An 11,695-nucleotide genomic window follows, 5' to 3' on the forward strand; every position below is an offset into this window, starting at 1 on the left:
GGAGATACATTACATGTGTAAACAATTAAAAAGTCTTAAAAGTGTGTGTGTGTGTGTGTGTGTTTGTGTGTGTGTGTGTGTGTGTGTCTATTCCGGTTTAGGGAGGTCAGGTGTATTTGAGGAAAAGTAGTTAACCACAGTGTCATAATGTTAATAGGTCGGTGAGCTTCCGAATGAAGTCAAATTACAAAAACCCAAACAAAACCAAAACCATGAAAGAGAGTTAGACAGTGCAAAGAGACCAACTGTGGAAACAAAGACAGAAAAATGTAAATGCAACAGGAAACAAATGGTTGTAATACTAAGGGTGAATTAGAATCTTTACTGTAAACATTGTCATAAAAAAACGATTAACACTCTTTGCAGGCTCAGGGATCAAATAAACCCGGACAGCTAATCGATTCACATCTTTGTGTGCAGAGATAACCTCTCAGAAAAACAACGCCATTTAGCTCCAGCACGAGGCCTTCAGGGCAGGTCACTCATTGCGAAAATAAGTCCATGGCCAGCCCTGATAAGGCCCTAAGTGGTACCATTTTGATTTCATGACCCTTAAAATATTACAGTATCATAATCTTCGCTACACCACACTGTACAGGGGGACTGTCAAAAACACTTACAAAGCACAAAAGCGCAGTCCCATCCTTCTGCCTCTTACTTTATTTTCCAGATAATGCCTGACACAAACAAACACATTAGAGACATTAAGGCCAGAGGGAAGGCAGTAAAAAGTTTATTATCGATGCGAGCGTAAGAGTGAGTGTATGTTTTTGCCAATGCTTTGCCTATGTGTGAGTTAATGTGTGTGTGTGTGTGTGTGTGTGCAGTATGTGTATGCGTGCGTGCGTGCGAATATGTGTGTGTGTGTGTGTGTGTGTGTGTGTGTGTGCTCTGAATAAGGTTAGACACAATTTGCACCACTGTGGTACCATCAGGCGCCTTTCTTCCACTGCCCAACTCAAACAGTTAACAACACACATCAACAACAGCCCCATTAAACTCACAAAAGCATGAGCGCACTGAGACGAGGGGCACTGAAGGGTACTTGACCAGCGGGTCTTTCCAAGAAAGCCACACAAACCGTAACTGCACAGCACACACACACTGCGGTCGAACGACACCATCAACGTGGAAAAACAGGACACGGGGAGGCTTGTGAACTTGTGACATGATTGTATTGACATCTAGGATTACTCTTATATTGCTTTGAGTGCTACACACACCAGCTTTAGTCGTACGATTTCGTTAAGGGCCAGGGAGGAGATTACGAGGTGAATTAGGGGAAAGTGGACATTAGGCCTTGGTGACGGCATGCCTCCCGCTGGAGTTGGTGAGGGGAACGACGGTCCCGGAGGCTCGGCGGTTGGGCTTGGCCGCGGCGATGCGCTTGCGGACCTCCTGGCACCTCTGCATCAGGGCCAGGGCCTCATCCTTGCGGGACAGGTCCTCCTGCATGCACGCCTCGTGCTGCTGCAAGGCCTGCAGCGAGTGTCTGCACGGAGAATCAACACACACACACACACACACAGAGACAACCAGACACATACAAACAACCAAGCATACAACCACACGTGTAAACACACACACACACACACACACACACACACACACACACACACACACACACACACACACACACACACACACACACACACACAACCATAGATGTGTACACACAAAGACAAGCATAAGATATCTGTTAGTCTCCAAACAGTTTGTTGGCTCAACACAGTGTCTGCACAGGATCACATCCATCACATGTATGCTTGTTTTGTTTATGGTATTGTATTTGCCAGATGCTTTGTCCACAATTTTGTCTTACAGTATATAAGAGTGCTATACACTATGCACTGGGGTGATGGGGCAGGCAGTGACTCACCGAGCCTGGCCCAGCTTCTGCTGCAGGGTCTGGACGGTCATCTCCAGCTGCTTCAGCTCCTCCACCAGCCCAAACTGAACCTGAGGCACACACAAGTATTTTTATTTCTATTTTGTATATAGACCCTTTAATCTCTTCTTCCAGGGTTTCCAGTTGAAACATTAAAAATCAACGCAGATGTTAAAAAGGTTGAGTTGGAGCGCTGCCTGTAACCATATGTCTTTTTTTTTGATGAGATGGTGCTCTTAGGTTGAGGCCCTTGAAGGCTTGATCAAAAGTAAACTTAGGGAAAACCTAGGCACTCATCCGATGAGAAAGTTAAAATGCCTTTATGTATCTCTAAGTTTTACATTTGATCAACGCAGATGTTTTGAAATTGAAATTAATCAGAAATGTATTTGAATGTGTACTGCATATGCTAGGATTGAGAGCAGTTGGATCAGTTGTGTGTGTTGTTGGGGGGGGGGGGGGGGTTAAAACAAACAAACAAACAAACAAATAAATATATAAACCTAGAAATAGCAACACTGGACCTGTTTCTCTTGTAATACCACTTAGAATCTTGAGTGGCACTGTATGAAATATAATGCAAGTCAATGGAAGTGCACCACAGTGAATTTAATAGTGACAACTCAAATCACACAGAATTCAACACATGGACCCTTTCACAAGGACACGTCTTAACGTCTGTCAGCATCTACTGAATATGTTTCAATTGAGAGCTAGTTCAACTTTGTTGTTAGAGTGCTACAGTTCAACTTACTGTGTGAGGTTTCTCAATGTCCATTGTACTGCACTGCAGACCTTGTGTCTGTGTCAGAAGCACTTAGGTTCCTGGCAATCTCATAGGCTGGCACATTAATGACCCTTAACCCATCATTGCACATGTACAAAGTTACTGTTTAGCAAGCTAACAAAATAAATAGCTAGCAGGCTACCTCGTCCCAGCAGAGGTCCACTCCAGGTCTCTTGAACCTGTTCTCCAGACGTGTGTGTGTCAGTTTCAGGAAGTTCTGTTTGGCGTGCAGGTCTGTCTCCAGACCACGGATGTCCTTCTCAAGGTCTTGGATCTCGTCCTGGGTCTGGGGATGGTGTGAAGAAGAGATGGCTTGAAGCTTGCCACTAGAGACATCAAGCACTTGCACATTCTCAAAGCATGACATGGCAACGCAACCATAAGCGCAGACACTAAAGCAAATCAGGCAACAACAATAGGGTGACCACACGTCCCCGGTTTAAGGGGACAGTCCCCGTTTTTTGTTGCCTGTCCCCGGGAAAATACAGACTACTACCTATGTCCCCATTTTTTGAAGATAAAACTTGTATGTATGTATTTCAATCAGATTGATATTCAAACTGAAAATGTATTTTTGGAATTATATCCCGGTTTTGGCCTTGGACATCTGGTTAAACAACAATAAAACCTTACGACGAGTATAAAGGAGTAGACGAGAGATGAGGAGACGAGGATGAGGAGAGCAAAGGGGGCAAAAAGGAGAGAAAAGAAGCACACAAGACAGAAAGGGCAAGAGAGACGGCGGTGGGGGGTTATGTTTCTCACCGTCCTCAACTGCCAGCTAAGCTCATCTCTGGACTGCTGCAGGTGGTGTTTGCGCTTGCGGAGGGCAAACTCCAGAGCCATCTCCTCGGCTCTCATGTCATTCTGCACCTGCACCCAAAACACTCAGTTGATCTTTACACTCTGACTCGACTCCTATTCTACTCTTCTCCCACACAGCTGCTTATGGTCAGACATTTGCTTCTTTGTTTATAGAGGAGGGACAATCTATTTCTAAATGCTTTCTGAAGTACATTTGTGTTATTCATAGTTTAATGGTTTGCAATTATTGCCCTTTTCTAATGTCCTAAAAAGGCTGGTGTGTGGTGAGCATTGTGGCGCATAATGGCTGCCCCGCATCACCCAGCAGGGTGCTCCACATTGGTGGTGGTTAATGAGGTTCCCCCTCCACTGTGATGCTTTGAACAGCGCTATAAAAATGCAGTGTGTTGTTGTTGTTGTTGTTGTTGTTGTTGTTGATGATGATGTTCCTGTAAGATAGAGCTAAAGAGCTAATCCCCCCCGGCTGCTTTTCCTACCTGGGCCCGAGTGACGCTCATGTTCTCTCTCAGGGCCAGCGAGGCCTGCATCTCCTCCTTAGCTCTTGCTATATTGTAAATGCTGAACTTCTCCCACTGCTGGGGAGTGCTGGTACTGCAATGATACAAAAAAAAGGTGTTCACTCCATAAAAGGCATAGCACTGAACAATGAACAAGTATGAATGCAGAGGAAAAACCACAACAGCCACACACATGATCTGGGTGCAAGCAGTCCAGCTGTGATTGAGTATTTAGTAACTGGCTAATTTGCCAGTAGGACAACTTAATGTGCAATTATCAACAACATGCAGATCATTTCAAGGCATATAGGAAATGGATTTCACTGGTTCTGGGCGAGGTCTACCTGGATGGTATCCTCAGGGGCTTGGGCTTCAGGGAGATCTGTGGTGAGGTCACTGTGAGGGTCAGACAGGACATGTCCACATCCAGGGCATCTCTCTTGTTCTGGAGGTCAGAGTTCACCTGATGCCACGCTTCCTGTAACAAGCTAAGAAGCACAATGGACCAGCTGAAAATGGCACTTGACATTGCTCTGGCAACCTCATAAGGTGTATTTAAAAATCAGTGTACGTAGTGCCACAACAGACACCCTGAATAAGACATCTTTTTGTCAAAACATCGGGATCTTTATCTTTAGAATTTAGTATTTTACTGCTCTTTCAGTCTTGTCGATTTGTTGATTTGCTTTGTACATTGTAGTGTATGTTGTGTGTGGTGTCTTAAGCTGCTTGGACCTTGAATTTCCCCTTGAGGATCAATAAAGTATCTATCTATCTATCTATCTATCTATCTATCTATCTATCTATATCAAATACTAATTGGAGCTCAACTTGGAGCACAGTTCTTTCTTCTTTCAAGTTTAACCCATATTTGCCTACATAAGTTGCAACCATGGACACAAACCTTCCTTTTTCCTCCCCCCTGTCTTACCACAGTTGTTCGAAAGACTGATCAATGCGCTGCTGCAGCGAGCGCTGGCAGCTGTCAATCAACTCCACGTCCTTCTTCAGCTCGGCCTCCACTGGGTCGCTGACCAGCTCCCCGCCGCGCCTGCCCTCCCACAGCGTCAGGCACTCGATGGTGACCTCCAGGGGCAGCGCTGTGGCTGCCAAGGCCTGCTCCGTCTCCTCTTTAGACTGGAACAGCGTTAATAAAAAAAAACATTAATCACCATAATGAATGAATGAATGACTGAATTAATGAATGAATGAATGAATGATTTTACTGGTTGTAACCAAAGACTAGGGTTAGAAGCTTCAGCTTATATTATAAAAATATGAAAAATATATACATTTTTAAGAGTAACAAATAACACAAATTGTCAAGGGAAAACGGACAAGACAATTGTCAACTGTCAACTACAGCATTCTGAAAGGCTGGCATATTTCTATGCACTTCCTACAATCTTTCTTTCTGAAAAAGATTTGTGGATGTCTTTATTAGCCTGCATTGTCTGCATTAATAAAAGGTGGCTTATTAGATAGGGTTATTGGGTGGTTGAACTAGGCGCTGAATGCACTGAACTGTGCATTGAACTCTGCTCATCACTTTCCACATACAGTGATTCTTTCTCAAATCACCTGAGTCAAAGCATCCATCTCTTTATCGACATCCTGGGCACAATGCTCCAGTTTGCTCTTCCAGTGGCTGATGTCCTGAATCCTATCAGTCAGTCTGCGACTGCTGTCGCTCTCGTCCCATTTGGTCTGAAACAGAAAAGACAGAGCATAGGCATATAGACAGGCAGGCATTGTAAAATGAAAGATAATTAGACATAATTTCCCTAATACCATAAATAATAATTGGTAAACCTGGTGTGTGAGTTAGTCATTTATGTAGAACATACAGTAAGAAAATAAACAATCAGTGTCCATTCACTGACACGATAATTACTACTCCGAGGCCAACCGCTCTTACTTTAGTGGTGGTCTCATTGCGCAGAACCAATCCCTCCTGGCGGACATCTTGGGACACTTGGCGCTGGTACTCGGCGGTCTGGGACAGTTGCTTGTTCCTTGCCTCCCAGTCGGACACATTGTGGCGCAGGCCTGGCTTGGCACTCAGTGTGGCCATTTTGCACACCCGCCTGCTGATCTCACAACATGCACCCACACCCATACACATTCAATAAGATTTCAAACTATAAGCCTATCAAATACATGTATTTATATTTGGTATTTGGCAGACTTAGTACATGATCACTGCATTATTAGTTGACATAAAATAAATGTATGAGAAAATTGTGCTCCACACCACACAAGTTCTCGGTAGGCTACTATAGGCCTAATAGGATAGCCCCTAATAGCCTAAACGAGTAGACTGAAATATCTTCCCTAAAAAATATGTGGATAGGCTACGTTTAGCTCTACAGAACTATTTTAAGAATGTGTGATCGGAGATTGTGTCATTCTGTAGCTTTACGTTTAGCATTTCACAGGCAGACTGATAGGCCTAGGCTACTATGCAGCCTGTTTCAGCTTCTTTCTGAGACAGGTTAACTTAAAATTAGTGCTTAAAATTATTGTTCTACTGATAATATTACTATTCTCCCTAGTTTGTAGTTATTCACTGTTAATTTAATTTGTATTGTTATTTATTTGTATGTCGCTTTGGACAAAGGCGTCTGCTAAATAACCATAGCCATAACCATAACCATAACTTAGTCCTTTACAGTAGCCTTACAGTTTGATCGATACTGTAACTGTAGTCTACAGCGGTCGACTTTACCTAGGTTTTTTAAAATAAGCCTATTTGTAAACGGTGAACAAACTTGAATTATACAATGTTATTAACCAGTATTTAATGAGAACCCAACGTCTCAAAATCACATTATGATCACAGACTGGTTATGATAGCCTATGTTCTGTTAGGCCCACAAAACTGTAATAACGATTACGCTATCAACACGTGGGAGTGAAGAAGTCTACTACTCCCTAGTTAGCGATGTTGGAAACGGATGTTAGAACGATTGTGCTCTTGTTTATAAATTCTACTTACCCACCTGGAATTGTAAAGGCAACTTTGTGTGCCTCGCCGCTAGTTTGTAACAACCGAGACGCTAGATGTATCCATGCCAGTGCTCGGTCGCCAGGTAACACACAGACCAACATGTCAAGCCATCTACTCAATAATTGAAGTGCCATGGCAACGGCCTCCTATGCTGTAGAAACTGTAGTTTTATAGAATGGTGCCACAATGACGTTTACATTAAATCATTATTAGTGTTGTTGTTTTTGGAGGTAATTGGTCTAGGTCAGAGGTCGATTTCACAAAGCTTAGTGTTAGGCCAAAGTAATTTTGCTCATACATACACTTGCATGGGTTGGCAAGTCTCACATCTGAGATTAGGCTATTTCGCCTTTAAGAATGTGTGAACTTTAAGAAATGTGTGTGTGGTGTGATGCTCAGTTGTTGCTGTTGTTAAAATAGTAAGTTTGTATGGCCGCATCTCAGGTTTTGTTTTCATCCCCTTTGTTTTGTGTTGCAGGCCGTGGGGCATTGACTGTGAAATTAACACCTTCCATAATAAGGCCTAAGTAGTCCAAGGCTCATGCATGCTGCCCATTCATTTTGTCCCACATTTTGGACACAATACATCTGAAACATCTATTTCTTTTAGGAAAAGGGAGCAAAACACCGTCCGCTGGGGATAATCCACTGTTACTTTTCCGATCAATTACTTCACAGAGCCAGGCTATATAAACAAACATACATATATAACACTATGTCAAACAAAACACAAGTCTGTCATATTATAAATATTAGTATGTTTATTATAAATATTATATTTAATCTCTGGAATCACAGTGTTGACAAAAAGAAAGGATCACAGGCCAAATGGTTAGTGTTTCCATACTTATAATCATTTGCTGAATTTTAGCACTCCCTACAGGACAGAGGGCATGCTAAATGTATTATATTCTGTAGGCATGACCACAAAGCCACGCATGCAAGTTTTGCATTTCACAGACAAATGATACAGTATAAACAGACCTTTGGTGCCTCTGGTGTGCCTGGTGTTAGTGTGCCATTTCTACACACTTCTGTCTAAGCCCATTTCTTGAGTTTTCATCAAAAGTCCCAGAATGTCACAATAAGTCGAAGATGATTTGGTGAGAGGCTTTGGGAAAGCAACACATTTTTATTTTGATATTAATTAAATTAAAATGCATAGTGAACACAAAAACACACTACATTGGCATTAATCTTATGTACATTAAATACTCTCAAAACAATCTGTAGGTTGTGTGTGTGTGCATGTGAGAACAGCCGAGAGTTCTAAACAGACACCCCGCAGACACAACAACCCAAACAATTGACCCCACAGACTCCACCTTTACTCCCCTACACCGGAAAAATTACATGTCATGTGACTTTAAAGGAATTATTATTTACTCAGGTAAGAGCAAGGCGCTATAGTGGGTCACTCGTCCAGATCAACATGGTCCAGTCAATCACAGGTAGTCCATCTCTGCTGTCTCCAGGTGTCTGGTGACATGGTCCAGTATAATCTTCTCATTTGCCGCCTCCCTCAGATAGAAGTGGGCCCCAGGCAGCATCTGGATGCTGAAGTCTCCACTTGTCATGTCCTTCCAGGCTATGGGAGGGATTAAAAGGACAATTAGCTGCCTGAAGGTGCAAAGCATAACAAAGGCGGCAACAGCAAGACCCCTGCATCTCTGACATCTTAGCTACAATATCATTCAACCAGTCGAGGCACTTGAGGTCACACCATGTTAGTGGCACAGCTGAAAGACTAGACGGGTGAGAAAGGCGAGTCATGGCGTGTGTTGTGCGTGTACTGTATGATGTATGTGTAGCCCATGCCTCTGTAACATGCATTGTGTTGAACCTGCACAGTTCAGCCTTGCACACGCCGGACTCGAACCCGCAAACAGCAGTACCTCGGATCAGGCTACTAGCTTTCATGCCAGCAGCACTCTTGAGGTGTTGGGGAAGTTTACCAACATTCCACATGCACAGATAAGCTAGCTGGCATCTGTTACACCTCAACATTAATGTCATTACAGCCTCCATATGTCATATAAGCACACCGTATGCTTGCATTGTGGATCTGGGCTGCCAGGGCAATGCTGACCTTCGAGGTCGTGTTTCACGTCTTGTGTTCCATCGAAGCAGAAGAGTGGGCAGGACAGGAAGGGCGTCTCTGGCCGTGGACACCTAGGAATAAAACGTCATCAGCGTCATTAAAGCTCAGTCAGAGGAGAGGTGTGGTTTGCACTCTGCGTGAAGACACAACCTGATGCCACAATTAATTTACACCTGTTTTTAATGTCACTTCATGAAAGCAAATCCATCACATTTTCTTCCACTGCAACTTAGACAAAGTAAAAATCTGCACAACAAAGAACTTTCAATATTCCGTTTTTTATTCAGTAACGTTTCAGGCTTTTACTTTCAGAAAATCTGAGGAAGGACTGTAAAAGCCTGAAACGTTAATGAATAAAAAAAGGTCTTTGAACTATTTTTTGGATCTCGCACCCGATAAAACTTCCGGATGTGTGTGATTAAACTTTGTTTTTTTCTTCCACTGCCACTTACCTGTAGCTCTCAACTACATGAAGGTCTGCCTTCAGTGGAGGAAGGAAGAGCTTCATGAGCTCTGGATTGGCTAATAGCTCTTGGGGTGTGCCTCCAATGGCACTCATCCATCGTAGGAACTCTTCATCTGATAGAGCACTTCTGGAGGGGGCATTGAGACGGGTCTCAGACTGGGAGAGAGGAAGTATAGGTTAAAGGAGAAATCTGGCGAGTTTACAAATAGATCTCGACAGAGTACTGTCGATATGAAAAAAAAACTAAAACAAACGGCATAACCTAGCTCGGGTTGCTACAGCCAGCAGCTAATGCAACCAGGCAGCTACAGCGCTATGCTCTCTGGGCATGTGCATGAGCTCCCACGTATGCCCCCAGAGTTTAGTGCTGCTACTGCCTGGCTGTGTTAGCAGAGGTAGCTGGTGTTCAGTAGAAATGTAGACTTCAGAATTTATTTCAATACAATGTATCCTCCCCAGTATAAAGCTCACACTTGTTATGGTTTCTATAGTTCTGTGACTGTTATAACTATGGTTTTACAAAATTCATATTTCCATATCATCTTTATGCAGTTTTGCTAACCCACTGATAGGCAAAGAATTAAGATGCACAGTTGGAATGAACTTGTTGCATCACAGACTATATATCTTAATATGTTATTTGGCAAAGCAATATGGTCTTTGACCAATGTTATTAGACAACATCCACTGCTCTTTACTCACATATGGAGCAGAGGCCCCGGAGAGGAAGACGTGGGTCGGTTCAATCCCATGCATTCTTTTCAGTGACTCAGCAAACGCAAAGCATGACATGGCACCAAAACTGACAAGGAACAAACAGTCGAAGTCATGTTCTATATTCATTTTTAAACGAATTTTACATTTAAAAACCTATTCAGCAACTGTGTGCGAAGCTACGAGGAAAGTTTTGGTTTCTAAAGCTTTCCACAGGTAAGGAAATAGTCAAACAGCAGATGTGCAATACACACGTATCTTTCTTTCTTAGCGTCTTTATTACTGTACCATGTAATAATGACTCACCTGTGTGCGAAGCTAGGAGGAAATATTTGGTTTTAAAGCTTTCCACAGAAAGGAGATAGTCGCACAGAAGATGTGCAATACACAGGTATATTTCTTTTCTTAGCATCTTTATTACCATGTAATGACTCACCTGTGCCCAAATAGGGCAAATGGCTTCTCCCTAAGGACAGGCAACAATACAGTGATAACCTCTTCCACCACCTGCTGCATGCTCTTGTGAAAGGGCTCCTTGGCACGAGACTCCCTCCCAGGTAAACGTACAGAGTACACTGTATCGAACAAATAGGTAGTTAGAGACGTTGTGTGAGAATCGAGGTGTTCATGTGAAAAGGGGCAATGGAGCCACTAATCTATCCTGTAGAGATTAACGTTAGTTTTCATAATCACAGGAACTCCACAACATTCTCTTATGGGCTTTTTTGAAATGACAGAACTGTAATTTAACCATGACGCCATCGATGATGATTATGGCGTTCAAAACATCACTCAAAATGTCCCTACCTTCAATCGAGCTCATCATGTTCCCCCATCGCGCATAGGGGATCGAGCCACCCCCAGCCCAGGGGAAACATATTAGTCGAGCCACAGCGTCTGGCTTCTTGCGGAAACAATTGATGACTTTATCCATACTATTAACAACATAACATAGAAATCACATTATTCGCAATGTATGACCCAAACGAGCACTTGCATAACTGAGAACATCTAGTTTAAAATTACATGGCATACGTTTCCACCATGGTGTCATATGGCACAGTACAGAGTTCACATGCACTTACTCTGGGACTGTTTCATTCAGCTTGTACAGTTCCTCTCATCTCCCAGTGCAGCCCGTCAAAACAAAATCAGTAAGCAGAAAGCTGCGTTGATGTCAGTAGCCTACTGGTTGAAGTTTGGTTACTGTTCTACTCACTAACAGATCACGTCTTCTTCACAAAATTCACTAACAGGATCGTTCCGGCTGGGTGTTTCTGTTTCGTCAATTCGTTCTTCTGCAGATTCGTACATTGTGCCGATTTAATCCAATAAATGCAATATAGCGCCACCTGGCACTAACAGTGATATGTGTTCATGCCTACTTACACTACAGCCCAGATAAAG

At 43.1% G+C, this 11,695-nt stretch overlaps 2 protein-coding genes across 5 annotated transcripts; both read right to left on the minus strand.

The window, feature by feature from the left end:
- Positions 1–1,153: 1,153 nt before the first annotated feature.
- tekt2 (tektin 2 (testicular)) lies at positions 1,154–7,089 on the minus strand. Of its 4 annotated transcripts, none has more exons than XM_062529474.1 (10): positions 7,000–7,089; positions 5,916–6,087; positions 5,579–5,704; positions 4,929–5,134; positions 4,342–4,485; positions 3,977–4,091; positions 3,441–3,548; positions 2,818–2,961; positions 1,880–1,959; positions 1,154–1,492 (listed from the first exon to the last, which is right to left on the minus strand). In XM_062529474.1, exons 2-10 carry the CDS (start codon positions 6,069–6,071, stop codon positions 1,294–1,296), a joined length of 1,278 nt encoding a protein of 425 aa, XP_062385458.1. In that variant the 5' UTR covers positions 6,072–6,087; positions 7,000–7,089; the 3' UTR covers positions 1,154–1,293. The 4 variants fall into 4 exon arrangements, with proteins under 4 accessions (XP_062385458.1, XP_062385457.1, XP_062385459.1 ...); XM_062529473.1 differs by having other exon boundaries at positions 5,916–6,084; positions 7,000–7,081; XM_062529475.1 differs by having other exon boundaries at positions 6,996–7,076.
- A 1,030-nt stretch (positions 7,090–8,119) lies between these two features.
- On the minus strand, positions 8,120–11,582 carry olah (oleoyl-ACP hydrolase). Its single transcript, XM_062530015.1, has 7 exons — positions 11,374–11,582; positions 11,096–11,223; positions 10,725–10,863; positions 10,277–10,376; positions 9,561–9,730; positions 9,097–9,179; positions 8,120–8,595 (listed from the first exon to the last, which is right to left on the minus strand). The coding sequence occupies exons 2-7, from the start codon at positions 11,220–11,222 to the stop codon at positions 8,453–8,455; spliced, it is 762 nt and encodes a 253-aa protein (XP_062385999.1). The 5' UTR covers position 11,223; positions 11,374–11,582; the 3' UTR covers positions 8,120–8,452.
- Positions 11,583–11,695: the final 113 nt, after the last annotated feature.

The sequence above is a fragment of the Sardina pilchardus genome, chromosome 24 (assembly GCF_963854185.1).
Source record: "Sardina pilchardus chromosome 24, fSarPil1.1, whole genome shotgun sequence".
NCBI classification, from domain to species: Eukaryota; Metazoa; Chordata; class Actinopteri; order Clupeiformes; family Clupeidae; genus Sardina; species Sardina pilchardus.

Bases quoted from the DNA above. Each gene is read 5' to 3' on its own strand.
- tekt2 (XM_062529474.1), bottom strand. From the start codon at position 6,071: ATGGCCACACTGAGTGCCAAGCCAGGCCTGCGCCACAATGTGTCCGAC. The intron at 5,135-5,578 runs GTGATTTGAGAA...ACGCTGTTCCAG, and splicing joins AGATGGATGCTTTGACTCAG to TCTAAAGAGGAGACGGAGCA. The intron at 4,486-4,928 runs GTAAGACAGGGG...TGTGCTTCTTAG, and splicing joins CAGTCTTTCGAACAACTGTG to CTTGTTACAGGAAGCGTGGC.
- olah (XM_062530015.1), bottom strand. From the start codon at position 11,222: ATGGATAAAGTCATCAATTGTTTCCGCAAGAAGCCAGACGCTGTGGCT. The intron at 9,731-10,276 runs GTGAGTAAAGAG...CCTCTCTCCCAG, and splicing joins CCGGGGCCTCTGCTCCATAT to TCTGAGACCCGTCTCAATGC. The intron at 9,180-9,560 runs GTAAGTGGCAGT...TTTTATTCCTAG, and splicing joins CATGTAGTTGAGAGCTACAG to GTGTCCACGGCCAGAGACGC.